General features: G+C 46.3%; 1 protein-coding gene across 1 annotated transcript in view; it reads right to left on the reverse strand.

Moving 5' to 3' along the window:
• Positions 1 to 25,836, reverse strand: part of gas2l3 (growth arrest-specific 2 like 3) — a 43,827-nt gene extending 17,991 nt beyond the window's left edge. The window contains exons 1-4 of the mRNA XM_067999221.1: positions 25,741 to 25,836; positions 11,599 to 11,654; positions 10,510 to 10,675; positions 6,091 to 6,209 (exon numbers count right to left, since the gene is read on the reverse strand). Coding sequence (XP_067855322.1) covers positions 6,091 to 6,209; positions 10,510 to 10,675; positions 11,599 to 11,622 — 309 coding nt within the window. The 5' untranslated portion in view covers positions 11,623 to 11,654; positions 25,741 to 25,836. The remainder of the gene's footprint in view (positions 1 to 6,090; positions 6,210 to 10,509; positions 10,676 to 11,598; positions 11,655 to 25,740) is intronic.
• Between the last annotated feature and the right edge of the window lie 1,599 nt (positions 25,837 to 27,435).

The raw sequence follows: 27,435 nt of genomic DNA on the forward strand, positions 1-27,435 counted from the left end.
GAAAGAGAAGGAGAGAGGAGAAAGAGAAGGAGAGAGGAGAAAGAGAAGGAGAGAGGAGAAAGAGAAGGAGAGAGGAGAAAGAGAAGGAGAGAGGAGAAAGAGAAGGAGAGAGGAGAAAGAGAAGGAGAGGAGAAAGAGAAGGAGAGGAGAAAGAGAAGGAGAGGAGAAAGAGAGGAGAGGAGAGGAGAGGAGAAAGAGAGGAGAGGAGAGGAGAAAGAGAGGAGAGGAGAAAGAGAAGGAGAGGAGAAAGAGAGGAGAGGAGAGGAGAAAGAGAGGAGAGGAGAAAGAGAGGAGAGGAGAGGAGAAAGAGAGGAGAGGAGAAAGAGAGGAGAGGAGAAAGAGAGGAGAGGAGAGGAGAAAGAGAGGAGAGGAGAGGAGAGGAGAAAGAGAGGAGAGGAGAAAGAGAGGAGAGGAGAGGAGAAAGAGAGGAGAGGAGAAAGAGAGGAGAGGAGAGGAGAAAGAGAAGGAGAGGAGAAAGAGAGGAGAGGAGAAAGAGAGGAGAGGAGAGGAGAAAGAGAGGAGAGGAGAAAGAGAAGGAGAGGAGAAAGAGAGGAGAGGAGAGGAGAAAGAGAGGAGAGGAGAAAGAGAGGAGAGGAGAAAGAGAGGAGAGGAGAAAGAGAGGAGAGGAGAAAGAGAGGAGAGAGGAGAAAGAGAAGGAGAGGAGAAAGAGAAGGAGAGGAGAAAGAGAAGGAGAGGAGAAAGAGAAGGAGAGGAGAAAGAGAAGGAGAGGAGAAAGAGAAGGAGAGGAGAAAGAGAGGAGAGGAGAAAGAGAAGGAGAGGAGAAAGAGAGGAGAGGAGAAAGAGAGGAGAGGAGAAAGAGAGGAGAGGAGAAAGAGAGGAGAAAGAGAGAGAGAGAGAAAGAGAGAGAGAAAGAAAGAGAGAGAGAAAGAAAGAGAGAGAGAAAGAGAGAAAGAGGAAAAAGAAAGAAAGAAAGAAAGTGGAGAAAGAAAGAAAGGGAGAAAGAAAGAAAGAGGAGAAAGAAAGAAAGAGGAGAAAGAAAGAAAGAGGAGAAAGAAAGAAAGAGGAGGAAAGAAAAGAAAGAGGAGAAAGAAAGAATGAAAGAAAGAGGAGAAAGAAAGAATGAAAGAAAGAGGAGAAAGAAAGAATGAAAGAAAGAGGAGAAAGAAAGAAAGAAAGAGGAGAAAGAAAGAAAGAAAGAGGAGAAAGAAAGAAAGAGGAGAAAGAAAGAAAGAGGAGAAAGAAAGAGGAGAAAGAAAGAGGAGAAAGAAAGAGGAGAAAGAAAGAGAGAAAAATAGATAGAAAGGAGAGAAAAAGGGAAAAGAAAGAAAAGGGAGAGGAAAAGAATTTGAAGCAGTTGAAATAGCCCAGGCCTCATTTCTGGAGCAGCGAGTGAGTTGCCAACTCCACCTCACTGCCCACCAGCCCAAAACCTGTCCAGAGTTCAATGAATTGGTTCCGAGTGGTCATTTAACCATACGCTGCCATTGCTGGGGTTAAGAGTTCAACCCACGTGTGTTGCAACACTGATCTCCTACGTTGCCCTTTGCAAATCTGAGCTTTCACCAAGTCAGAATCTGAAGCTCGCCACCATCTGTGGCACAGCTTCATCAGTCGTTAACATCAGGCGTGTTCACGGACAACTACACTCATTAAAAGCTCAGCCCCCGACAGCCACCACTTTCTAATTACTCGCATCTTTCAATCAAACCTTATTACATTTCCAACAGTGACAGCTCGACGCAAACTGATGAGCGACTGGTCTACAATGCAGAGTGTTTGATGTTCCCCTGCTTGCTAATAAATTGAGGTTTCAATAAAAGGCCCATTTACAGTAACAGCTTCTTCACTGGGACTGCAATGGGATTGATGCCGAGGGTTTAGTGCCATTATCAGGGTCGCTGGCAATCCGATCAAAAGAGAGGAGGAAAGAAACTCATGAATTACATAGTAATTCTATGGGAGGGAGGGGTAATAGGCCGGGGAGGAGATCTGTCGGGGGGGAGGAGGGGGTCAGCCGATTGCGGGGGTCCTGTCGCACCAGGTGATTTTGTTGAGCCTGGGTGAAGCACTCCTGCTCCTCCGGGCCCACAAACAGCGCAATAAAGGCCCTCACTCACCTCATGGATCCGGCCCTTCCCACCTGCTGTCACCTGACGTGAACGGGTTTCCCATCGCTTCCCAAACAGGTACGGTAAAATTCATTTTATTATTCCAAATACACAAAATATTGAGTCCCTCAAGTATCACAATGAGGTACACTGCCTTTTTAAATATTGGCCCGCCGGCTTTAAGTGGGGGTTGGGACTTTCTAGCGTCTGATCTCCACACGCAGTCAAACCCCACCCCGCCCCGGGTTAAACCCAGAAACAGCCGTGTTGAAACTGAGTATTTTTTACTCCCACCCGTCCCCAACCCACCTGTTCTTGGGGGTTAAAATTTACCCCCTGCTCACTTTACTGATCCCAGCTTTTTAGTTCCAGACTTTAAACAGAACTCAAATTCTCAAACTGCCGAGGGTGGGATTTGAATTGACGGTCTTTGGATTATTAGTCCGTTAACATAAACGCTGCACTACCGTACTCTGCAACAGAGAGTGGTTAGAATGTGGAACTCACTACCACATGGAGTAATCGAGGCAAATAGCACAGATGAAATTAGAGTACGAGAGAAAGTTAGCTAGAAATATAAAAACAGATAGTAAGAGTTTCTACAGGTGTTTAAAAAGGAAAAGAGTAAGTAAAGTGAGCGTTGGTCCTCTCGAGAGAGAGTGAGTCTGGGGAATTAATAATGGAGAATAAGGAAATGGCAGGTGAATTGAACAGATATTTTGTGTCCGTCTTCACTGTAGAGGATGCAAATAACATGCCAGAAATAATTGTGAATCAAGAGGTGAAAGGGAGGGAGGAACTTAAAATATTTACAATCACCAGGGAAAGGGTTCTGAAAAAAATATTAGAACTAAAAGCTGACAAGTCCCCAGGTCCTGACGGACTTCATCCTTGGCTCTTAAAAGAAGTGGCTGCAGAGATAGTAGATGCATTGGTATTAATTTTCCAAAATTCCTTAGATTCTGGAAGGGTCCCATCAGATTGGAAAATAGCAAATGTAACTCCTCTATTCAAGAAAGGAGGGAGACAGAAAGCTGGAAACTACAGGCCAGTTAGCTTAACATCTGTCATAGGGAAAATGCTAGAATCTATTATTAAGGAGGTTATAGCAGGGCACTTAGAAAATCTCAATGCAATCAGGCAGAGTCAACACGGCTTTGTGAAAGGGAAATTGTGTTTGACTAATTTATCAGTGTTCTTTGAGGAAGTAACAAGCAACGTGGATAAAGGGGATCCTGTGGATGTGGTGTACTTGGATTTCCAGAAGGCTTTTGACAAGGTGCCACCAAGGCTACTACACAAAATAAGAGCTCATGGTGTTGGGGGTAACATATTAGCATGGATAAAGGAATGGTTAGCTAACAGGAAACAGAGAGTAGGCATAAATGGGTCATTTTCAGGTTGGCAAGATGTAACGAGTGGAGTGCCACAGGGATCAGTGCTTGGGCCTCAACTATTTACAATCTATATCCATGACTTGGATGAAGGGACCGAATGTATGGTTGCTAATTTTGCTGATGACACAAAGGTAGGTAGGAAAGTAAGTTGTGAAGGGGACATAAGGAGTCTGCAAAGGGATGTAGATAGGTTAAGTGAGTGGGCAAAAATTTGGCAGATGGAGTAAATGTGGGAAAATGTGAACTTGTCCACTTTGGCAGGAGGAATAGAACAGCAGTATATTATTTAAATGGAGAGAGATTGCAGAACTCTGAGGTACAGAGGGATCTGGGTGTCCTAGTGCATGAATCACAAAAAGTTAGTATGCAGGTACAGCAAGTGATTAGGAAGGCAAATGGAATGTTGTCATTTATTGCAAGGGGAATGGAATATAAAAGTAGAGATGTTTTGCTACAGTTGTGCAGGGCATTGGTGAGGCCACATCTAGAATACTGTGTGCAGTTTTGGTCTCCTTATTTAAGAAAGGACATAATTGCTTTGGAGGCGGTTCAGAGAAGGTTCACTCGACTGATTCCTGGGATGAGGGGGTTATCTTATGAGGAAAGGTTGAACAAGTCGGGCCTGTATAGACTGGAGTTTAGAAGAATGAGAGGTGATCTTATTGAAACAGATAAGATCCTGAGGGGACTAGAAGGGGTAGATGCTGAGAGGATGTTTCCCCTTGTGGGAGAGACTAGAACTAGGGGCCACAGTTTAAAAATAAGGGGTCTTCCATTTAAGACGGAGATGAGGAGAATTTTTTTCTCTCAGAGGGTCGTGAGTCTGTGGAACTCCCTTCCCCAGAGAGCGGTGGAGGCAGGGTCATTAAATATTTCTAAGGCTGAGTTAGAGAGATTCCTGATTAACAAGGGAGTCAAAGGTTATAGTAGGTAGACGGGAAAGTAGGGTTGAGATCACAATCAGATCAACCATGATCTTATCAAATGGCAGAGCAGGCTTGAGGGGCCGAATGGCCTACTCCTGCTCTTAATTTGTATGCTCGTATGCACTTAAGTTCAAGATAGACAAGTACATGAGGGAGAAAGGAATAGAAGGATGTGTTGATAGGGTGAGATGAAGTAGGGAGGGAGGAGGCTCGTGTGGAGCATAAACACCGGCATAGACCAGTTGGGCCGAATGGCCTGTTTCTGTGCTGTAAATTCTATGTAATTCTATGTAAAGTACTTTGAAAGCAACAGAAAGTACTTAAAAGTCAAGAACACAATATTTGCTGCTAATTCGCAATTCGATTGTAAAACCAATAAACCTCTCTTCCCGTGATCCTGGCCCTAATACTATCAATACTTGTTAAATCAATCAATCAATCAATCAATCATCACAAGGAACATTTTACACCAGACCGAAAACTCCACATGGAGGCTTTGGGATCATATTTTTTTTTGACAAGTTAAATGAAATGTAAAAGACATTCTTCATTTTTGAGGCATAGTGTGAACATTTCGAACACTGTCTCAGTGACGGAGGGTGTTGGAGTGTTCGTGTACTGGCGGTGATTTTCAACAGTGGGCTGGTCCATTTTATCACCTGAAAAACAGGTGGCTGGAGCTGAAAATCGGGGGCGGGGGGGAGAGGCAGGGGGGAAGAGGGGGTCGACTCACCGACCACTGGAAAGAGACATTTTTCCTAATTGATCAAAAACCATATAATTTTCAGAACCTCTATTAAGAGACCCTCTTAGCGAAAAGAGCTCCAGTTTCCATACTTTCTCATGATAACAAAAGCCTCTCATCCACGGTGTGATCATCATAGTTTTCAAATCCCTCCATGGCCTCGCTCCCTCCCTATTTCTGTAACCTCCTCCAACCCTCCGAGATCTCTGCGTTCCTCCAATTCTGGACTCTTGCTCATCCCCGATTTTAATCGCTCCACCATTGGCGGCCGTGCCTTCAGCTGCCTAGGCCCTAAGCTCTGGAATTCCCTCCCTAAACCTCTCCGCCTCTCTCTCCTCCTTTAAGACGCTCCTTAAAACCTACCTCTGTGACCAAACTTTTGGTCACCTGACCCAATATCTCGTTATGTGGCTCGTGTAAGAATTTTGTTTGTTAACACTCATGTGAAGCGCCTTGTGACGTTTGACTACGTTAAAGTCGCTATATAAATGCACGTAGTCATTGTTGAATCTCCTCTGCACCTTCTCCATGGCCGTACATCCTTCCCAAAATTAGGTGCCCAGAACTGGACACAAAACTCCAGCTGCTTGTAAAATTTCAGGCTGCAGATCAAATAAATGTTTTTTTTTTAAATTGTCTTGCATCTGTAGCAAAGTGCAACATCTGGAGTGTATGTGGACAGATAGAGGAAGACCCACTATGAGACCTGTATCACTACACAAATCAATATATATTTACTGTGCTCGTTTTATTTTGGTGCGACTTTTGTGAGTCAGTCTTTAGAAGGATCAATTTGGAAGTCCTGCAAACAAGCATCACCTAAATAACGAGCACCATTATCCAAGGTAACCACCATTTCCTCTTCTTCTCCGTTTAAATTCCCTCAGCCCGGACTTGGAATTACTTCTAGTTTGGCAAATCCAGGCTTGAAAGAGAAGCACTCAGAGTCTCACCTGTTCATTCTCCAGATTCCCGCATTCCTTTACTTTGTGTTGCAGGATCCCGATCAGTTTACAAAGCACCACCCCGTTATCCAGCTCCTCCATGAAGCTCTCAGCTCTAACTTCCTTCCCTAAAACATAAATAACAAGGTCTGATTGGGTTGGTTTGGTTTCAGGGCACGAGGCCAGATTATGATTCTGTCCAGAAGTCGAAACATTTCAGTACGAATAAAAAAGAAAAATACAACTGCACATGCTGGAAATCTACAACAAAAACCAAAAATGCTAGAAACACACGATGGATGGCCGGGGGAGGCGGAGGGGGGAAAGAGGGGTCAGCACATAATGGGGGGGGAGCGGTCTGTACACGTCGGGGGCCGGTCGGTCGGTCTGTACACTGTACGACGATATATTTCCAAGTCGGGATGGTGTGTGACTTGGAGGGGAACGTGCAGGTGGTGTTGTTCCCATGTGCCTGCTGCTCTCGTCCTTCCAAGTGGTCGAGGTCGAGGGTTTGGGAGGTGCTGTCGAAGAAGCCTTGGCGAGTTGCTGCAGTGCATCCTGTGGATGGTACACACTGCAGCCACAGTGCGCCGGTGGTGAAGGGAGTGAATGGCACCAGACCCACCACCCTAAACAATCAAGCGGCTGCTTTGACCTGGATGGTGTCGAGCTTCTCGAGTGTTGTTGGCAAGTGGAGAGTATCCCATCACACTCCTGACTTGTGCCTTGTCGATGGTGGAAAGGCTTTGGGGAGTCAGGAGGTGAGTCACTTGCTGCAGAATACCCAGCCTCTGACCTGCTCTTGTAGCCACAGTATTTATATGGCTGGTCCAGTTAAGTTTCTGGTCAATGGTGACCCCCAGGATGTTGATGGTGGGGGATTCGGCGATGGTAATGCCGTTGAATGTCAAGGGGAGGTGGTTAGACTCTCTCTTGTTGGAGATGGTCATTGCCTGCCACTTGTCTGGCGCGAATGTTACTTGCCACTCATCAGCCCAAGCCTGGATGTTGTCCAGGTCTTGCTGCATGCGGGCTCGGACTGCTTCATTATTTAAGGGGTTGTGAATGGAACTGAACACTGTGCAATCATCAGTGAACATCCCCATTTCTGACCTTATGATGGAGGGAAGGTCATTGATGAAGCAGCTGAAGATGGTTGGGCCGAGGACACTGCCCTGAGGAACTCCTGCAGCAATGTCCTGGGGCTGAGATGATTGGCCTCCAACAACCACTACCATCTTCCTTTGTGCTAGGTATGACTCCAGCCACTGGAGAGTTTTCCCCCTGATTCCCATTGACTTCAATTTTACTAGGGCTCCTTGGTGCCACACTCGGTCAAATGCTGCCTTGATGTCAAGGGCAGTCACTCTCACCTCACCTCCGGAATTCAGCTCTTTTGTCCATGTTTGGACCAAGGCTGTAATGAGGTCTGGAGCCGAGTGGTCCTAGCGGAACCCAAACTGAGCATCGGTGAGCAGGTTATTGGTGAGTAAGTGCCGCTTGATAGCACTGTCGATGACACCTTCCATCACTTTGCTGATGATTGAGAGTAGACTGATGGGGCGGTAATTGGCCGGATTGGATTTGTCCTGCTTTTTATGGACAGGACATACCTGGGCAATTTTCCACATTGTCAGGTGGATGCCAGTGTTGCAGCTGTACTGGAACAGCTTGGCTAGAGGCGCAGCTAGTTCTGGAGCACAAGTCTTCAGCACTACAGCTGGGATGTTGTCGGGGCCCATAGCCTTTGCTGTATCCAGTGCACTCAGCCGTTTCTTGATATCACGTGGAGTGAATCGAATTGGCTGAAGACTGGCTTCAGTGATGGTGGGGATATCGGGAGGAGGCTGAGATGGATCATCCACTCGGCACTTCTGGCTGAAGATGGTTGCAAACGCTTCAGTCTTGTCTTTTGCACTCATGTGCTGGACTCTGCCATCATTGAGGATGGGGGTGTTTACAGAGCCTCCTCCTCCCGTTAGTTGTTTAATTGTCCACCACCATTCACGACTGGATGTGGCAGGACTGCAGAGCTTTGATCTGATCCGTTGGTTGTGGAATCGCTTAGCTCTGTCTATAGCATGTTGCTTCTGCTGTTTAGCATGCATGTAGTCCTGAGTTGTAGCTTCACCAGGTTGGCACCTCATTTTTAGGTACGCCCGGTGCTGCTCCTGGCATGCTCTTCTACACTCCTCATTGAACATGGGTTGATCCCCTGGCTTGATGGTAATGGTAGAGAGAGGAATATGCCGGGCCATGAGGTTACAGATTGTGCTGGAATACAATTCTGCTGCTGCTGATGGCCCACAGCGCCTCATGGATGCCCAGTTTTGAGCTGCTAGATCTGTTCTGAATCTATCCCATTTAGCACGGTGGTCGTGCCACACAACATGTTGGATGGTGTCCTCAGTGCGAAGACGGGACTTCATCTCCACGAGGACTGTGTGGTGGTCACTCCTACAAATTCTGTTGTGGACAGATGCATTTGTGACAGGTAGATTGGTGAGGACGAGGTCAAGTAAGTTTTTCCCTCGTGTTGGTTCGCTCACCACCTGCCGCAGGCCCAGTCTGGCAGCTATGTCCTTCAGGACTCGGCCAGCTCGGTCAGTAGTGGTGCTACCGAGCCACTCTTGGTGATGGACACTGAAGTCCCCCACCCAGAGTACATTCTGTGCACTTGCTACCCTCAGTGCTTCCTCCAAGTGGTGCTCAACATGGAGGAGGACTGATTCATCAGCTGAGGGAGGGCGGTAGGTGGTAATCAGCAGGAGGTTTCCTTGCCCATGTTTGACCTCATGCCATGAGATTTCATGGGGTCCAGAGTCAATGTTGAGGGCTCCCAGGGCCACTCCCTCCTGACTGTATATCACTGTACCGCCACCTCTGGTCAGTCTGTCCTGCCGGTGGGACAGGACATACCCAGGGACGGTGATGGAAGAGTCTGGTACGTTGGCTGAAAGATATGATTCTGTGAGTATGGCTATGTCAGGCTGTTGCTGGACTAGTCTGTGAGACAGCTCTCCCAATTTTCGTACAAGTCCCCAGATGTTAGTGAGGAGGACTTTGCAGGGTCGACTGGGCTTGGTTTGCCTTTGCCGTGTCCGGTGCCTAGTGGTCCGATGCTGGGTGGTCCGTCCGGTTTTATTCTTATTATGACTTTTTTTAGCGAGATTTACAACTGAGTGGCTTAGAGGGCGATTAAGAATCAACCACATTGCTGTGGGTCTGGAGTCACATATAGGCCAGACCGGGTAAGGACGGCAGGTTTCCTTCCCTAAAGGGCATTAGTGAACCAGATGGGTTTTTATGACAATCCGGTAGTTTCATGGCCACCGTTACTGATACTAGTATTTTAATTCCAGATTTTATTTAATTAATTGAATTTAAATTCCCCAGCTGCCGAGGCGGGATTTGAACTCATGACTCTGGATTATTAGTCCAGGCCTCCGGATTACTAGTCCAGTAACATAACCACTATGCTACCGTACCCTGGACCAACCGTTGGTCGATCGGTTCAACAAATAAATAATTGGATGAGTTTCCTGGGATTAATGGGCTGGATTGTCAATCTCATTGGCTGCAAGTGGTCCACAGGCTGTAACTGGGAGGCCCCGTGAAACTAGCACGCAAGATTTAAATAAAACCTTATTCACAGGCAGTACAGGAACAGAGACCTGGGGGTGTATGTACACAAATCTTTGAAAGTGGCAGGACAAGTTGAGAAGGCTGTTAAAAAAGCATACGGGATCCTGGGCTTTATTAATAGAGGCATAGAGTACAAAAGCAAGGAAGTTATGCTGAACCTTTATAAAACATTGGTTAGGCCTCAGCTGGAGTATTGTGTTCAATTCTGGGCACCGCACTTTAGAAAGGATGTCAAGGCCTTAGAGATGGTGCAGAGGAGGTTTACTAGAATGGTGCCAGGGATGAGGGACTTCAGTTATGTGGAGAGACTGGAGAAACTGGGATTGTTCTCCTTAGAGCAGAGAAGGTTAAGAGGAAATGTAACAGAGGTGTTCAAAATAATGAAGGGTTTTGATCGAGTAAATAAGGAGAAACTGTTTCCAGTGGCAGGAGGGTCGGTAACCAGAGGACACAGATTTAAGATAATTGGCAAAAGAATCGGAAGTGAAATGAGGAGAATTTTTTTTTTTTAACGCAGTGAGTTGTTACGATCTGGAATGCGCTGCCTGAAAGGGCGGTGGAAGCAGATTCAATAATAACTTTCAAAAGGGAATTGGATAAATACTTGAAGGGGAAAAATTTACAGGGCTATGGAGGAAGAACAGGAGAGAGGGACTAATTGGCTAGCTCTTTCAAAGAGCCGGCACAGGCACGGTGGGCCGAACGGCCTCCTTCTGTGCTGTAAGATTCTATGACCATACGTTAATTACAAGTCGAGTAATGTCTACATGTACTAAACCTCACCGAGCATGCCGCTTAGCCAGATGGACAGGTCCTCCTGCATTGGCACTAAACTGGCTTCGTGACGCACAGCCAGCCATTGGTCGTACTGGGAAACATCTGCGAGTCCCGGTCCGTGTCTGGGAGTCAAAGGACTCATTGAGCCCGAAGGCACATCGCCAAACCACATCTACAGAAAGAACAAACTTGCATTTATATAGCGCCCTTCGCGACCTCCCAAAGTGCTTTACAGCCAATGAGGTACTTTTCTGAAGTGTAGTCACTGTTGTAATGTAGGGAAATGCAGCAGCCGATTTGCGCACAGCAAGATCCCACAAACAGCAACGTGATAACGACCAGATAATCTGTTTTTAAGTGATATTGGTTGAGGGATAAATATCGGCCAGGACACTAGGGAGAACTCCCCTGCTTGCCTTCGAAATAGTGGCCATGAGATTTTTTACGTCCACCAGAGGGGGCAGACATTGGTTTAACGTCTCAGCGGAAAGTAGGTACCTCTGGCAGCGCGGCGCTCCCTCGGTACCGCCCCTCCGGCAGCGCGGCGCTCCCTCGGTACCGCCCCTCCGGCAGCGCGGCGCTCCCTCGGTACTGCACTGGGAGTGTCAGCCTGGATTATGTGCTCAAGTCTCTGGATTGGGACTTGAACTCATGACCTTCTGACTCAGAGGTGAGTGTGCTACCCACTGAGCCACGGCTGACAGCTATAACAACTCTAAAATAGAGGAAAAACTGCAAATTTCTGCAAATACACAAGTTAGTCAGTATTTGGATAGAGAAATTCAGGGTACGAAGTCTCAGATGTAGCTTACTCACCTCTTCTGATAATGGGTATACAACCGAAAAATCATAGCCTGTCTCTTTACAGATGTTAACTGACGTGCTGTATATTTCCAGCATTTTGTTTTTTTATTGGCAGTACAAGATAATTTATTGGAAGTTACACAGTATTACTATGTTAAATGCAGGGCCAATAATTACACTGACACAACCTTTTTACTTTAGGCTTCCAGTTTGTAAAAATAAAAAGATAACAGTTCCACTCACAGAAAAGTTTACGTTTAGTTAGCAACTATAATAAAAGTGCAACTTTACCTGAAGACCTTTGTGCAAAGCCATCAGCTCTCCTTCGATTATCCCAGACTCTCTTCCTGAAAGAAAGAACACTCGAATGAACCAACTCCAAATATCCTGGGGCACTATTGGCAGAATTATTTTAATGTCAATTTATAAAATCCTTCCCCTCTCTTTTAGGGGAGTCCATTTAATCTACCGTAACGTCACTCATTTTAGGGTATTCCCGCTGGATATACTGTACACACATTAGCCTTTACACAATTAACATTTTAACTTCAATCGTCGGTCCTCTGAATACAAAATGGTTTAAATTTCATGTGTTCCCGTTATCCAAAATACACCCCCTCTCCCCCCACATATTAACCAGTAACCAGAGGACAGAGATTTAAGGTATTTGGCAAAAGAACCAGAGGGGAGATGAGGAGAATTTTTTTTTTTAAAAACACAGCGAGTTGTTATGATCTGAAATGTGCTGCCTGAAAGGGCGGTGGAAGCAGACTCAAAAGGGAATTGGATAAATACTTGAAGGGGAAACATTTTCAGGGTTATGGGGAAAGAGGACGACTAATTGGATAGTTCTTTCAAAGAGCCGGCACAGGCATGATGGGCCGAATGGCCTCCTTCTGTCCTGCACCGTTCTATGATACTAACATACAAATACAGTGAATTTAAAATAAAATTGCTGGACTATAACTTGGTGTTGTAAAATTGTTTACAACATACAAATAGATTACGATTTGCCTCAGTGTAAAATTCGACATTTTAAATAATAAACTGAATAAAACATAAAATCCACATCGGCATTCAGTTTTGGGGATTTCCCACACACACCATTGGCTCCTCACTAACTTCACACATTCCGTCCCGTAGAAGGACACTGAACTTACCGGGATAAAGTTACTGAAGTCTTTCTAACTGTGACCTTTAACCAGAAATCATCCCCCGCACTGATTGAAATCTCCCAGTCAGTCCAAACTTCAAACCCACGTGTGCTCCTGTCCCCGGTCGATCTCCATAGATTTGAATTATGTAAAACTCAAGAATAATGACACTAGTCTTCTGAAGTGGAGCAGAAGGTCCTGGGATTTCGGCCGATCCGTGGACTTTCCGATGGGCAGCTGACGGCGGATTAAACCTCCCGCCCATCCCGCATCAACAAGAATCTCTCTGTTTCACACGCGAGTGGAAGGGAGCCGGGTTTTAGCGGAGGCGAGAGGGAGAGGGAGAGCAGACACCCCGCACTCATTCCACTGATTGTCTTACAAGAACAGAAGGGATGAGCCAGTGCCAAGAATGGGACAAAGACAGCACTGATTGCTGAGAGGGGAGGGGACGGTCCAGAAACAGTCTGTTAAAACCCAAGGTTCAGACATCGCCAACATTTCCCGCATCTGCACTCAATGCAGTGAAAACAGACATCAATAATATCCACCACGGGCAACAAACAGGATACAGTGAAAGTTCAACACATAATACAAATATTTCCACAAGACTCCCTACTTTAGTTCTATTTTTCAAAGTCATTATTAATCTGCTTAAATAGTACGGTAGCGCATCTCCAGAACACTCTCTGGCTAACTCATTAATAGTGAATACGTTCCTCATTAACACATTTTTGTACGAACACCAGAGATAATGTTCTATGTAAAGCGACTTAAAAGGAATCAACCAGGTGTCTCCTCCATGTATTTGTGCAAAAAATATGAACTCCCAGAACAATTTGAAAGGGAAAAAAAAAACAAGGGCATCATAAATTTTGAGGATTTGATGTTGCTTTGCTCATTGCCCCAATTTTTCTCATCTTACAGGTCCTGTGTCCTCTGGCTCAGTGATTAAATAGATCAATGAGAGAGAGATACAGACAGCAAGAGCAGAGAGAAAGTGAGAACATGAGAGAGAGAGAGAGAGAAAAGATAGCCAGAATACACACAAGATAAAAGAGCGAGATACAGAGTGGGAGAAGCAGAGAGCAAACAAATACAGCAAGCAAGAGTGAACACAACACAGACTGAGTACGTGAGACACGGATATTCCCCTACCATACAGCAAAAGTGTACGTATGAGAGAAAATGTGGACAACAGAAAGAGCAGAAAGCAGAGAGAAAGTAAGCACCACAGAGACTGGAAGAACAAAGCACAGTGACACAGACACACACTGGGAGGGGGGAAGAATGAGGAGAGAGAATATAAACGAAATGGTACAATTTTAAAGTGGGTGCAGGAACAGAGAGACCTGGGGGTGTATGTGCACAAATCTTTGAAGGTGGCAGGACAAGTTGAGAAGGCTGTTAAAAAAGCATACGGGATCCTGGGTTTTATTTAGTAAGGAAGTTATTCTAAACCTTTATAAAACACTGGTTATGCCTCAGCTCGAGTATTGTGTTCAATTCTGGGCACCACACTTTAGGAAGGATTTACTAATCAGAAATGCAATTAGACACATCTGGATTGCCAAATAGGCACATGTGGCTAAGATATTGAACAACACTGTCATAGTAGAACTACATATTTCCACCCAAACTGCTGGGTTATACCGAGCAGGGCTACACTGGTAGTAAAGAACCAGCCAGGATCCAGTATAAAGGAGAATGTAAGGGCCAATCAGCAACAGTCAACACAGATTTATAAAGAGGTCAAACTTATTTAATCTAATCGAGGAAATTTAGTATAAAAGTCAGAGACTTGAGCACATAATCTAGGCTGACACTCCCAGTGCAGTACTGAGGGAGTGTTACACCGTCAGAGGTGCCGTCTTTCAGATGAGACGTTAAACCGAGGCCCCGTCTGCCCCCTCAGGTGGACGTAAAAGATCTCACCGCCACTATTTTGAAGAAGAGCAGTAAAGTTCGCCCCATGTCCTAGCCAATATTTATCCCTCAACCACCACCCAAGAACAGATTATCTGGTCATTATTTCATTGCTGTTTGTGGGATCTTGCTGTGCACAAATTGGCTGCCGCGTTTCCTACATTACAACAATACTTCATTGGTTGTAAAGCGCTTTGGGACGTCCTGAGGTCATGAGAGGCGCTATATAAATGCAAGTCTTTCTATCTCCTTCTAATGTGCCACACACACACACACAGAGTTGGCCGTTACTTTAGGCCAGCTTTCGAGTCCGACATCTTTCAGGCGTCCTTTGGGCGTGGTACACTGGTCTCCGAAATTGGCCGTCGTTGCGCCCGTTTTACGCCCGTAAGAGGACCCGAGGTCCAGTTTCTACTCCCAGATGCACAGATTCAGGTAAAGTGCTGGGGTGTATTGAGGGATGGCTGAAGGGCAGAAAGCAGACAGTCGGAGTAAATGGATGCCACTCAGACCAAGAACGAACGAACTTGCGTTTATTTGGCACCTTTCACCAACTCAGGATGTCCCAGAGTGCTTTACAGCCAATGAAAAACTTTTTGGAAACACAGCAGCCAATTTGTGCACAGCAAGATCCCACAAACAGCAGTGAGATAACGACCAGATCATCTGTTTTTTTTATGATGTTGGTTGAGGGATAAATATTGGCCCAGGACACCGGGGAGAACTCCCCCTGCTCTTCTTCCAGACTACAAGATGTATCTGTTGGTGTGACCCCAGAAATGTGTGTTGGGATCTCTTGTTCTCCCATCTTATTGATTTGAGTATAAAAATACTTCTCAACAGTCAAAATAATCTTCACATTAAAATAAACGCTGATTAATTTTTGGAATAATTTTTTGTCGTCAAATGTAAATGACGGAGGAACTTGACAGGAACAATTTAGCTTTACAGGACATAATCAGTTTTATAAATCGCCTCAGACCCAGATTCTAAAATGGGTTTAAGTCAACGTATTTGCAACATGGAATGAGAGAAAGACATCAATCGTCAAGAGTTTGAGTCAAAGCAAGAAACCTCAAGCAACATAGTTGTTTTTATTATCTCACTTACTAATTGTCTCAAATTCTAAACACTACGTGTGTTCACACACAGTCTGGGCATCTCAGAGTCCTTGGACTGAATCCAGCAAGACAACACGCACGCTTTGAAAACAGTCATTCTGACAGCGGCGATTGTAGGCTTGGATTTAAATAGTGTTTGACGTCGAGAGGAAATCTTACTGTGAATCTACTTCTACCTTACAGCGGGAAGATTACATTCCCCAATATGACATCCCTTGATGACTGGTTTAGGCAGAGGTAAGTACAAGAATATTAAGTGTGGAACATTCAGCTGGTCAAGCCCATTTCCTTTCCCACTTCCAACTTGCCCCAATACATCGCTCCGCTCAACCCAACCCCTTTGATCATCCCGGGGTAAACCATACAAGCTCTGTGCTCTGTCTCTCTGGCACCCAAAGATAATGGAGCAAATATTCAGGCTATCAGTCCAACCACACAACCTACAATATTCAACTCTGTCAATCGTGCCCCCAGGACCCTGGAAGAACTGCCCTGCTCGTCTTCGAATAGTGCTGTGGGATCTTTTACATTCACCTGAGGGGGCAGACAGGGCCTCGGTTTAACGTCTCTTCTGAAATACGGCACTGCTGACAGTGCAGCACTCCCTCAGTACTGCACTGGGAGTGTCAGCCTGGATTATGTGCTCAAGTCTCTGGAGTGGGGCTCGAACCCACGACCTTCTGACTCAGGAGGAGAGAGTGTGCTACCCACTGCGCCTCGGCTGACACATACTACCGCACATCCCCCACACGGAGAACTCCAACAGCGCCCTGCAATATTTCACCACAAAAAAAAACACATCCCAATATCTCTCAGTCAACAAGGAAGTGCTAGTCACTGAAATGCATTAAAATAGCAAATGAAAGTTAGATTCTGGTGTGTTTAAATTACACGAAAACATGAACTGATATTGTAAAAGGTGCACAGCACCTCACTCACCACAATAAACTTAGATATCCACAAATGCAAGAGTTCACATGAATAGCAAGACACAGCACTGTGTATTTGTAACAAACCATAACCAGCTGAAGGATTGCAAAGTGACTGAACTGTAAGTTTAAAAAAATACCATTCCAGTATTCAAAGAGCCTCTGAGACAAGCATCTAACACATTATGCAACGTTTTGTCTTTTAATTAGCAATCTGTACTGCAGAAACACTATCACCGCACCCTTTTATAATGGTATCAATTATTTCATCCTGGAACAACCCGTAATTACTTCCCACCTTTGTGTACACCCAGTGTTTCGATGCACAACTCTACTTTGACTGAGAGGTGTAAATTGCTAAGAACAAACTTGTATTTATTCAGCACCTTCCACAACTTTAGGACATCCCAAAGTGCATTACATCCAATGAAGTACTTTTGAAGCGTAGTCACTGTTGTAATTTAGGAAATGCGACAGCCAAATTGTGCACAGCAAGATCCCACAAACAGCAATGAGATAATAATCAGATAATCTGTTTTAGTGATGTTGGACGAGGGATAGATATTGGTCCAGGACACCGGGGAGAACTCCTGCACTTCTTCATTGTGCCTTGGGAACTTTTACATCCCACCCGAGGAGGCAGGCGGGGCCTCGGTTTAACGTCTCATCTGAAAGACGGCACCTCCGACAATGCAGCACTCCCTCAGTACTGCACTGGGACTGTCAGCCTAGATTTTGTGTTCGAGTCCCCCGAGTGGGGACTTTAACCCACAACCTCCTGACTCAGAGGTGAGAGAGAATGCTACCCACTGAGACGCAACAGACACCTTGTAATAATTACGACAGTGTATACTTATTTTTGTTAGTGTTGCTTGCAGCATATAGCTTTTAAAGAGAAACAGAGCTGTTCTTCATGGAGTTAATTGGGAGTGGATTGGGAGTGGTTGGATTACAAACAAATTCATTGTTCTGCCCACTACTAAACGTGACTCATTCCTGCTGTGAGTAACCCAGTGGAACGTCCTAGTTAGAGTCATAGAGTCATAGAGTTATACAGCACGGATAGAGGCCCTTCGGCCCATCGTGTCCGCGCCGGCCATCAGCCCTGTCTACTCTAATCCCATATTCCAGCATTTGGTCCGTAGCCTTGTATGCTATGGCATTTCAAGTGCTCATCCAAATGCTTCTTGAATGTTGTGAGGGTTCCTGCCTCCACAACCCTTTCAGACAGTGAGTTCCAGACTCCAACCACCCTCTGGGTGAAAAAGTTCTTTCTCAAATCCCCTCTAAACCTCCCGCCTTTTAGCTTGAATCTATGTCCCCTTGTTATAGAACCCTCAATGAAGGGAAAAAGCTCCTTAGTATCCATCCTATCTGTGCCCCTCATAATTTTGTACACCTCAATCATGTCCCCCCTCAGCCTCCTCTGCTCCAAGGAAAACAAACCCAATCTTCCCAGTCTCTCTTCATAGCTGAAGCGCTCCAGCCCTGGTAACATCCTGGTGAATCTCCTCTGCACCCTCTCCAAAGCGATCACATCCTTCCTGTAGTGTGGCGACCAGAACTGCACACAGTACTCCAGCTGTGGCCTAACCAGTGTTTTATACAGCTCCATCATAACCTCCTTGCTCTTATATTCTATGCCTCGGCTAATAAAGGCAAGTATCCCATATGCCTTCTTTACCACCTTATCTACCTGTTCCGCCGCCTTCAGGGATCTGTGAACTTGCACACCAAGATCCCTCTGACCCTCTGTCTTGCCTAGGGTCCTCCCATTCATTGTGTATTCCCTTGCCTTGTTAGTCCCTCCAAAGTGCATCACCTCGCACTTTTCCGGGTTAAATTCCATTTGCCACTGTTCCGCCCATCTGACCAACCCATCTATATCGTCCTGCAGACTGAGGCTATCCTCCTCGCTATTTACCACCCTGCCAATCTTTGTATCATCAGCGAACTTACTGATCATACCTTTTAAATTCATATCCAAGTCATTAATGTAGACCACAAACAGCAAGGGACCCAGCACCGATCCCTGTGGTACCCCACTGGCCACAGGCTTCCAGTCACAAAAACAACCTTCGGCCATCACCCTCTGCCTTCTGCCACTAAGCCAGTTTTGTATCCAAAGTGCCAAGGCACCCTGGATTCCATGGGCTCGTACCTTCTTGACCAGTCTCCTGTGGGGGACTTTATCGAAGGCCTTACTGAAATCCATGTATACCACATCCACTGCGTTACCCTCATCCACACGCCTAGTCACCCCCTCAAAAAATTCAATCAAATTAGTCAGACATGATCTTCCCTTGACAAAGCCATGTTGACTATCCCTGATTAATCCTTGCTTCTCCAAGTGGAGACTAATTTTGTCCTTCAGAATTTTTTCCAATAATTTTCCTACCACTGATGTTAGGCTCACTGGCCTGTAGTTCCCCGGTTTTTCCCTACTCCCCTTCTTGAATAATGGTATTACATTAGCGGTTCTCCAGTCCTCTGGCACATCCCCTGTGGCCAGAGAGGTTCTGAATATATGTGTCAGAGCCCCCGCAATCTCCTCCTTTGCCTCACACAGTAGCCTGGGATACATTTCGTCCGGGCCTGGGGATTTATCCATTTTTAGGCCTGCTAAAACCGCCAATACCTCCTCCCGCTCGATGTTAATATGTTCGAGTATATCACAGTCCCCCTGCCGTATTTCTATGTCTACATCGTCCTTCTCCATAGTGAAAACAGATGCAAAAAATTCATTTAGAACCCCTCCTACATCTGCCGGCTCCACACACAGATTGCCATTTTTGTCCCTAATGGGCCCTATTTTTTCCCTAGTCATCCTCTTACCCCTAATATACTTATAAAACATCTTAGGATTTTCCTTTATTTTGCTCGCCAGTGTTATTTCATGGCCCCTCCTTGATCTCCTAATTTCTTTTTTAAGTATCCCCCTGCACTTTTTGTACTCCTCTAGGGCTTCCTCCGTCTTTAGCCTTTTGTATCTGCCAAAAGCCCTCCTTTTTTTCCTAATCCATTCTCGTATATCCCCTGACATCCAAGGTTCCCTGGAGTTCTTGGAACCACCCTTGACCTTTACTTTTTTTAAAAACATAATTTATTACCGGTTGTAAAAAGGAGAATAGTCTAAAAAGTGTACAAAAAAAAACACAAGTTTAGAAGAAAATTTGTATGTCTGAAGATAAATTTAAGGTACAAAATATTTTCTACTGATTAACTGAAGTCTGAATTTTCTTTTGCTTTGGTTTCAGTATTATATTCTCATCCTCATGTTCAAATCCCTCCATGACCTCCCCCCTCCCTACCTCTGTAACCTCCTCTAGCCCTACAACCCTCTGAGATCTCTGCGTTCCTCCAATTCTGGCCTCTTGCTCATACCCGCCCCCCCAATTCCTTCGCTCCGCCAATGGTGACCGTGCCTTCTGCTGCCCAGGCCCTAAGCTCTGGAATTCTCTCCCTAAACTTCTCCTGCCTCTCTCTCTCTCTCTCTCTCTCTCTCTCCTTTTAGAAGCTCCTTAAAACCCACCTCTTTGACCAAGCTTCTAGTCACCCACCCTAATATCTCCTACTTTGGCTCGGTGTCCATTTTTGTTTGATTTTTGCTCCTGTAAAGCGCCTTGGGACATTTCTCGACGTTAAAAAGATGCTCTATGATTGCAAGTTGCTGTTGTTGTTTACACAAAACTCAATGTGAAGGCACATTTACTGGAATACAATCTCGTGTATTAAACTTCAGCCAACCTGTTCTTTATATTTACATTTGCAATTCCACCTCAGCTTTTCATGTTTTCCCTAAACTAATTAGAAAAGAGATAACTTGCAGGTGGCTTTTATTTGTCGGTAGCACTATAATAGGAATTGCTGCTGCTAACTTTGTTCAACATAATGCACTCAGGGGATAAAGGAATTTACATCAAACTGTTTAGATGCCACAAACAGCAGAGCACAAGTAGTTGATCATCTCATCACCATTAGACCCTCGAAACGTGCACAACCTGGGTCACACACACACACACACACACACACACACACACTTTTCACAGGGATGATCTTATTTCATTTTGTTCTGTTGGCGACCATTGTCAAGGTAACAGATAGCATGGTTGAAAAGTGACCAGAACTGTAATGCTATTGTATCACGTGAATTTGACTGCGATATATGATACGATGTTTTATTTAGTGAGTGTTACGGTGTACAGCATACCCTATTAATACAAACTTGACTGCCTGGCACATCACCATTTACAGTCCCCCACAACGTGTAACACAGCATAACACTTTTTTTTAAAAAGTATTTAACAAAGGCCACCATTTGCACTGCACAGAAAAACTCTCCAGACTTTCCAAAAAAAACAAAGCCAGGGTTCGAATAGCAACCTTCGAATGAGCTCACCCCAATGTTCTATTCTCAAATGACGGTCTGTAGCCTTAAAGGGACACGCGTACAGATTAGCAGCAGAATAATACATTTCATTTCACAACAGCAACTTGCATTCATATAGCGCCTTTTACGTAGTGAACCGTCCCAAGGCGCTTCACAGGGGCGTAATCAAACAAAGTTTGACACCGAGCCACATAAGGAGATAATTAGGACAGGTGACCAGAAGCTTGGTCAAAGAGGATGGGGGTAAATGTTCTCGGGCGGTAATCTGGCAGAACGGGTCGCCCGCTCGTTCTAGAACCCGTCCGGTTTTTGTTCCATTGATGTCAATAGAACGATAGGTTCTAGAATGGGGGGGGGTGGTGGCGATTCGTTCTGCAAGGTTACCACCCGTGCACTGAAGACAAGAATTCGCCCCGTGGTATAATCATTGGGGAGAGAGATGTTGAGTGAGGCACGGCTCTTTGATTCAACAACGGTGGCAACATTGAAGGTGCCAGTCCAAAGGACTCTTCGCAGCCAATGAAGTGCTTTCAAACTGTAGTCACCGTTGGAATGTAGGGAAGGGCAGCAACCAATTTGTGCACAGCAAGATCCCACAAACAGCAATGAGGTAAATGCCCAGATCATCTATTTAAGTGTTGTTGGTTGAGGGATAAACGTTGGCCCAGGACACCAGGGAGAACTCCCCTGCTCTTCTTCGAAATAGCGGCCATGGGATCTTTTACGTTCACCTGAGGGGGCAGACAGGGCCTCGGTTTAACGTCTCTTCCGAAATACGGCACCGCTGACAGTGCAGCACTCCCTCAGTTCTGCACTGGGAGTGTCGGCCCGGATTTTGTGCTCAAGTCTCTGGAGTGGGGCTCGAACCCACGACCTTCTGACTCAGAGGTGGGTGTGTTACCCACTGAGCCGTGACTGACGCCTCTGTAGATCCCGAAAGCGAGTCGGTGCTCTCAGTGCTCGAGTATATTGAGAGAGCGATTGACTTAGTGCCCTTTGAACTTGCTCTAAAGGTATTCCTAGCACTGCATGTTATTTGATCAGATCTTGCTCCATCGAGCTGTGGGTGTGACTTGACAATTGCATGTCCATAGGCCAAGTTTCTTGGCAAGTGCTTTTGCTAAACTCATCAGTTTAGTTTGCTGTGGAGCAGGAATTGCCAGAGACCAGATTTCCATTGAACCTAACGTCCTTTACTGTATCCAAGATTGCTTAATACTGAAGCTATATGTTTGAGAAATTGGTAAGCATAAAATGTTCATCAAATCAAAAACAAATTCCAGAATGTGCTGTTTTGCACTGTGGGATGCAAATGAACAAGAAAGAAAGACTTGTATTTATATAGCGCCTTTCATGACCTCCCAAAGCAGTTTACAACAGCAACTTGCATTTATACAGAGTCCTTAACGTAGTAAAACGTCCCAAGGCGCTTCACAGGAGCGATTATCAAACAAAATTTGACACCGAGCCACATAATGAGATATTAGGACAGGTGACTAAAAGCTTGGTCAATGAGGTAGGTTTTAAGGAGTGTCTTAAAGGAGGGGAGAGAGGCGAAGAGGTTTAGGGAGGGAATTCCAGAGCTTAGGGCGTAGGCGGCCGAAGGCACGGCCGCCAATGGAGGAGCGATTAAAATCGGGGCTGCGCAAGAGCCAAGAATTGGAGGAGAGCAGAAATCTCGGAGGGTTATAGGGTGGAGGAGGTTATAGAGATAGGGAGGGGTGAGGCCATGGAGGGATTTGAAAACAAAGATGAGAATTTTAAAATCGAGGCGTTCATGGAACGAGAGTCAGCGAGCACAGAGGTGATGGGAGAAAGGGACTTGGTGCGAGTTAGGATACGGACAGCAGAGTTTTGGATGAACTCTAGTTTACAGAGGGTGCAAAGTGGGAGGCCAGACAAGAGAACATTGGAATAGTCGAGTCTGGAGGTAACAAAGGCATGGATGAGGGTTTCAGCAGCAGATGGGCTGAGGCAGGGACGGAGACGGGCGATGTTACAGAGCCAATGAAGTACTTTTTGAAGTGTAGTCGCTTTCGTAACGTAGGAAACGCAGCAGCCAATTTGTGCACAGCAAGATCCCACAAACAGCAATGAGATAATGACCAGATAATCTATTTAAGTGATGCTTGTTGAAGGATAAATATTGGTTCAGGACATTGGGGAGAACTCCCCTTCTCTTCTCCAAAATGGGACCTTTCACATCCACCCAAGAGGGCAGACGGGGCCTCGGTTTAACGTCTCATCCGAAAGACAGGATAAGACTTGCCCCCATTTCTGTACCCCTCATCCTTTGCCCGGTGAGTAAGATTGTCAATTTAGTTTCATTCCACCGCCATAGACGACCCACTGCGCCATCTCATCCCATCACATTTTAAGATCTTACTATAAATCGTAATAGGAGGTCCCAGCCAACTAAATCACAGCGGTGAGAGTGCAAATGGACATTTCATATTTCGAGTGCGAGCAGCTGATTCATGAGGTGCCCAAGGTTTGAATTCAATGCGTTATTTCAAAATTATAATAGATGGAGCTTTAAACAACCATTATGGAAATCACTGCAATAACATAAATTTCAGAATTAGCCCCTGGGCAATAGGCTTGTATTCTGCCTATACAAAATTCAGATATATTGTCAGTATAACAAAAAAACCCACAAGAATATATATTTACAGTATGACTGAGGTTACTAGATATAAATTATGCAAAATATTTGGACAGTTTTATTAAACTCATTGCTTTCAGTGTAAGTGTAATTGCACTGACGAGGTTGGAACTGGCTGGGAAATGCAAAGTTTTAATGCGTATTTGATACACAATGCTTGACAGAACCTGTCACCTGCATCTCACCCGATGCTCACCTATCACCTCACTGACCTCCATCAGCTTCCCTCACCTCAGCATTTCAACTTTGCAAATCCGTCTTCTCATCGACAAGTCCCCCGCCTCGCCCCTCCTGATCTCTGCAATCCCCTCCAGCCTCACGTCACTTCTTGTACCCTCCGCTCTCCCAGCTGTGGTCTACTGTGTCTTTCCCCACCCACCCCCCCCCCTCCTCAATGTTGGTGCCTGGAGCTGAACCATCTCACCCCTACTCTGATAAAAAGAAAGCTTTGCATTTCTATAGCGCCTTTCACAACCTCAGGACATCCCAAAGCGCTTTACAGCCAATGAGGTACTTTTTGAAGTGTAGTCACTGGTTGTAATGTAGGAAACACAGCAGACAGTTTATGGACAGACACTGTGACCAGACAATCTGTTTTAGTGATGTTGGTTGAGGGATAAATATTGGCCAGGACACCAGGGAGAACTCCCCCTGCTCTTCTTCGAAATAGTGGCCGTGGGATCTTTTACATTCACCTGAGGGGGCAGACGGGGCCTCGGTTTAATGTCTCATCCAAATGACGGCACCTCCGACAGTGCAGCACTCCCTCAGTACTGCACCGGGAGTGTCAGCCTGGATTATGTGCTCAAGTCTCTGGAGTGGGACTCGAACCCACGGCCTTCTGACTCAGAGGCGAGAGTGCTGCTCACTGACCCACGACTGATAGCTCCCTAAACCTCTCCGTCTTGCTACATCTCACCGCACTTTCGAAAGCCTCCTTAACATGGAGCCCTTTATCCATTCCCGTCCACCTCCCCAATACCCCCACCCACTTTTCCTGGGGACGAGCCCCCACCTGCAAAGCGACCGGCGACAGCTTGTCAGGTTTAAAGTTGCTCGATAAATGTGGGTGTTGAGGTTCTGGGGCATATTGTGGGAATGTGGCTTTAATCTCCCAGGCCAGTGACACCTCTCCATTTCGAATCATTGCTCCAAAATCTGAGCTAGCCCCACACTTCCTGACCGACATCATAATGGACCAATAGCACCTTCTCTGCAAGTTCACTTCACCAATGGAAGCAGTTCAGAGTAGGGCCTGAAGTTGCCAATCTGGGTAACCCCCCCTCCCCACCCCATAATACCCCCCCTCTCCCCGTAACCCCCCTCTGCCCCTAGTACCATAGAAAAGATACAGCACAGAAGGGGGCCATTCGGCCCATCGTGTCCGCGCCGGCTCAAAGAACAACCAGGTGCCCATTCTAATCCCACTTTCCAGCACCCAGTCCATTAGCCCTCTCCCCACCCCACCAACCCCCCACCCACTCCATAACCCCTCACCCACCCCTCTCCCTGTAACCCCCTACCCACTCCATAACCCCCTACCGACCCCATAACCCCCCACCCACCCCATACCCACCCCCTAAACCCCCTACCGACCCCATAACCCCCCACCCACCCCATACCCACCCCTCTCCCCGTAACCCCCACCCACCCCTCTCCCCGTAACCCCCACCCACCCAATAACCCCCTACCCACTCCATGCACCCCTATCCCCATAACCCCCCTCTACCCCTCTTCCTGTAACCCCCCACCCCTCTCCCCTTCCACCCCTCTCCCGTAAACCCCTTTCTCCCCACCCGATCCACCCCTCTCCCCATAACCCCTCCTCCTGACCCTATCCACCCCTCTCCCTATTACCCTACCCCTCTCCTCACTCCAACTCTCTACCCCCTCCACACACACACCGATCGTTATATGAACCCCAACACAGCCCGGCTCGGGGTGACCTGGACCCCGGCTCGGGGTGACCTGGACCCCGGCTCACTCGGGGTGACCTGGACCCCGGCTCACTCGGGGTGACCTGGACCCCGGCTCACTCGGGGTGACCTGGACCCCGGCTCACTCGGGGTGACCTGGACCCCGGCTCACTCGGGGTGACCTGGACCCCGGCTCACTCGGGGTGACCTGGACCCCGGCTCACTCGGGGTGACCTGGACCCCGGCTCACTCTGGGGGACGGGCCCCGCCCCCTCGCCCTGATGCGGAAACATTGTATCCAAATGGAACCGAGTGAAGAAACAAAGTATCACCTCGGGCCGGGCCGGGCCGGCGGGGGCTGCGCTGCGCTGTCCCGGGGTCCGGGGTCCTGTCCTGTCCGGTCCTGTCCCGGACTATCTCCCCTCCCCTCTCCCTCCTGTTCTGCTCCGACCGGTTTCTCCACAGTTCTCAAACCGCCATTCACACCGCAGGCAGCGCCATTCGAAACAACCAATAGCGAGACGGGGGGGCGGGGCTCAGCGCAGCTTCATTCACAATCTTTAAACGGTGCACACAATGTAAATATACACACCTCACACACACACATATACACACCTCACACATACACACACCTCACACATACACATATACACACACCTCACACACACACATATACACACACCTCACACATATACACACCTCACACACACATATACACACCTCACACATACACACACCTCACACATACACATATACACACACCTCACACACACACACATACACACACCTCACACATACACACACCTCACACACACACACATATACACACCTCACACATACACACACCTCACACACACACACATATACACACCTCACACATACACACACCTCACACACACACACATATACACACCTCACACATACACACACCTCACACATACACACCTCACACATATACACACATACACACACCTCACACATACACACACCTCACACATACACACACCTCACACACACACACACCTCACACATACACACATATACACACCTCACACATACACACACCTCACACACACACACACCTCACACACACACATATACACACCTGACATATATACACACCTCACACATACACACACCTCACACATACACACCTCACACATACACATATACACACCTGACATATATACACACCTCACACATACACACACCTCACACATACACACATATACACACCTCACACATACACACATATACACACCTCACACATACACACACCTCACACATACACACCTCACACATACACATATACACACCTGACATATATACACACCTCACACATACACACACCTCACACATACACACATATACACACCTCACACATACACACATATACACACCTCACACATACACATATACACACCTGACATATATACACACCTCACACACACACACCTCACACATACACACATATACACACCTGACATATATACACACCTCACACATACACACACCTCACACATATACACACCTCACACATACACATATACACACCTCACACACACACCTCACACACACACACATATACACACCTGACATATATACACACCTCACACATACACACACCTCACACACACACACCTCACACATACACACACCTGACATATATACACACCTCACACATACACACACCTCACACATATACACATATACACACCTCACACATATACACACCTCACACATATACACATATACACACCTCACACATACACACCTCACACATACACACATATACACACCTGACATATATACACACCTCACACATACACACACCTCACACATATACACATATACACACACCTCACACATACACACCTCACACATACACACATATACACACCTGACATATATACACACCTCACACATACACACACCTCACACATATACACATATACACACCTCACACATATACACACCTCACACATATACACATATACACACCTTAAACATACACACACCTCACACAT

This window comes from Heptranchias perlo, chromosome 18 (genome assembly GCF_035084215.1).
Source record: "Heptranchias perlo isolate sHepPer1 chromosome 18, sHepPer1.hap1, whole genome shotgun sequence".
Lineage (NCBI taxonomy): Eukaryota > Metazoa > Chordata > Chondrichthyes > Hexanchiformes > Hexanchidae > Heptranchias > Heptranchias perlo.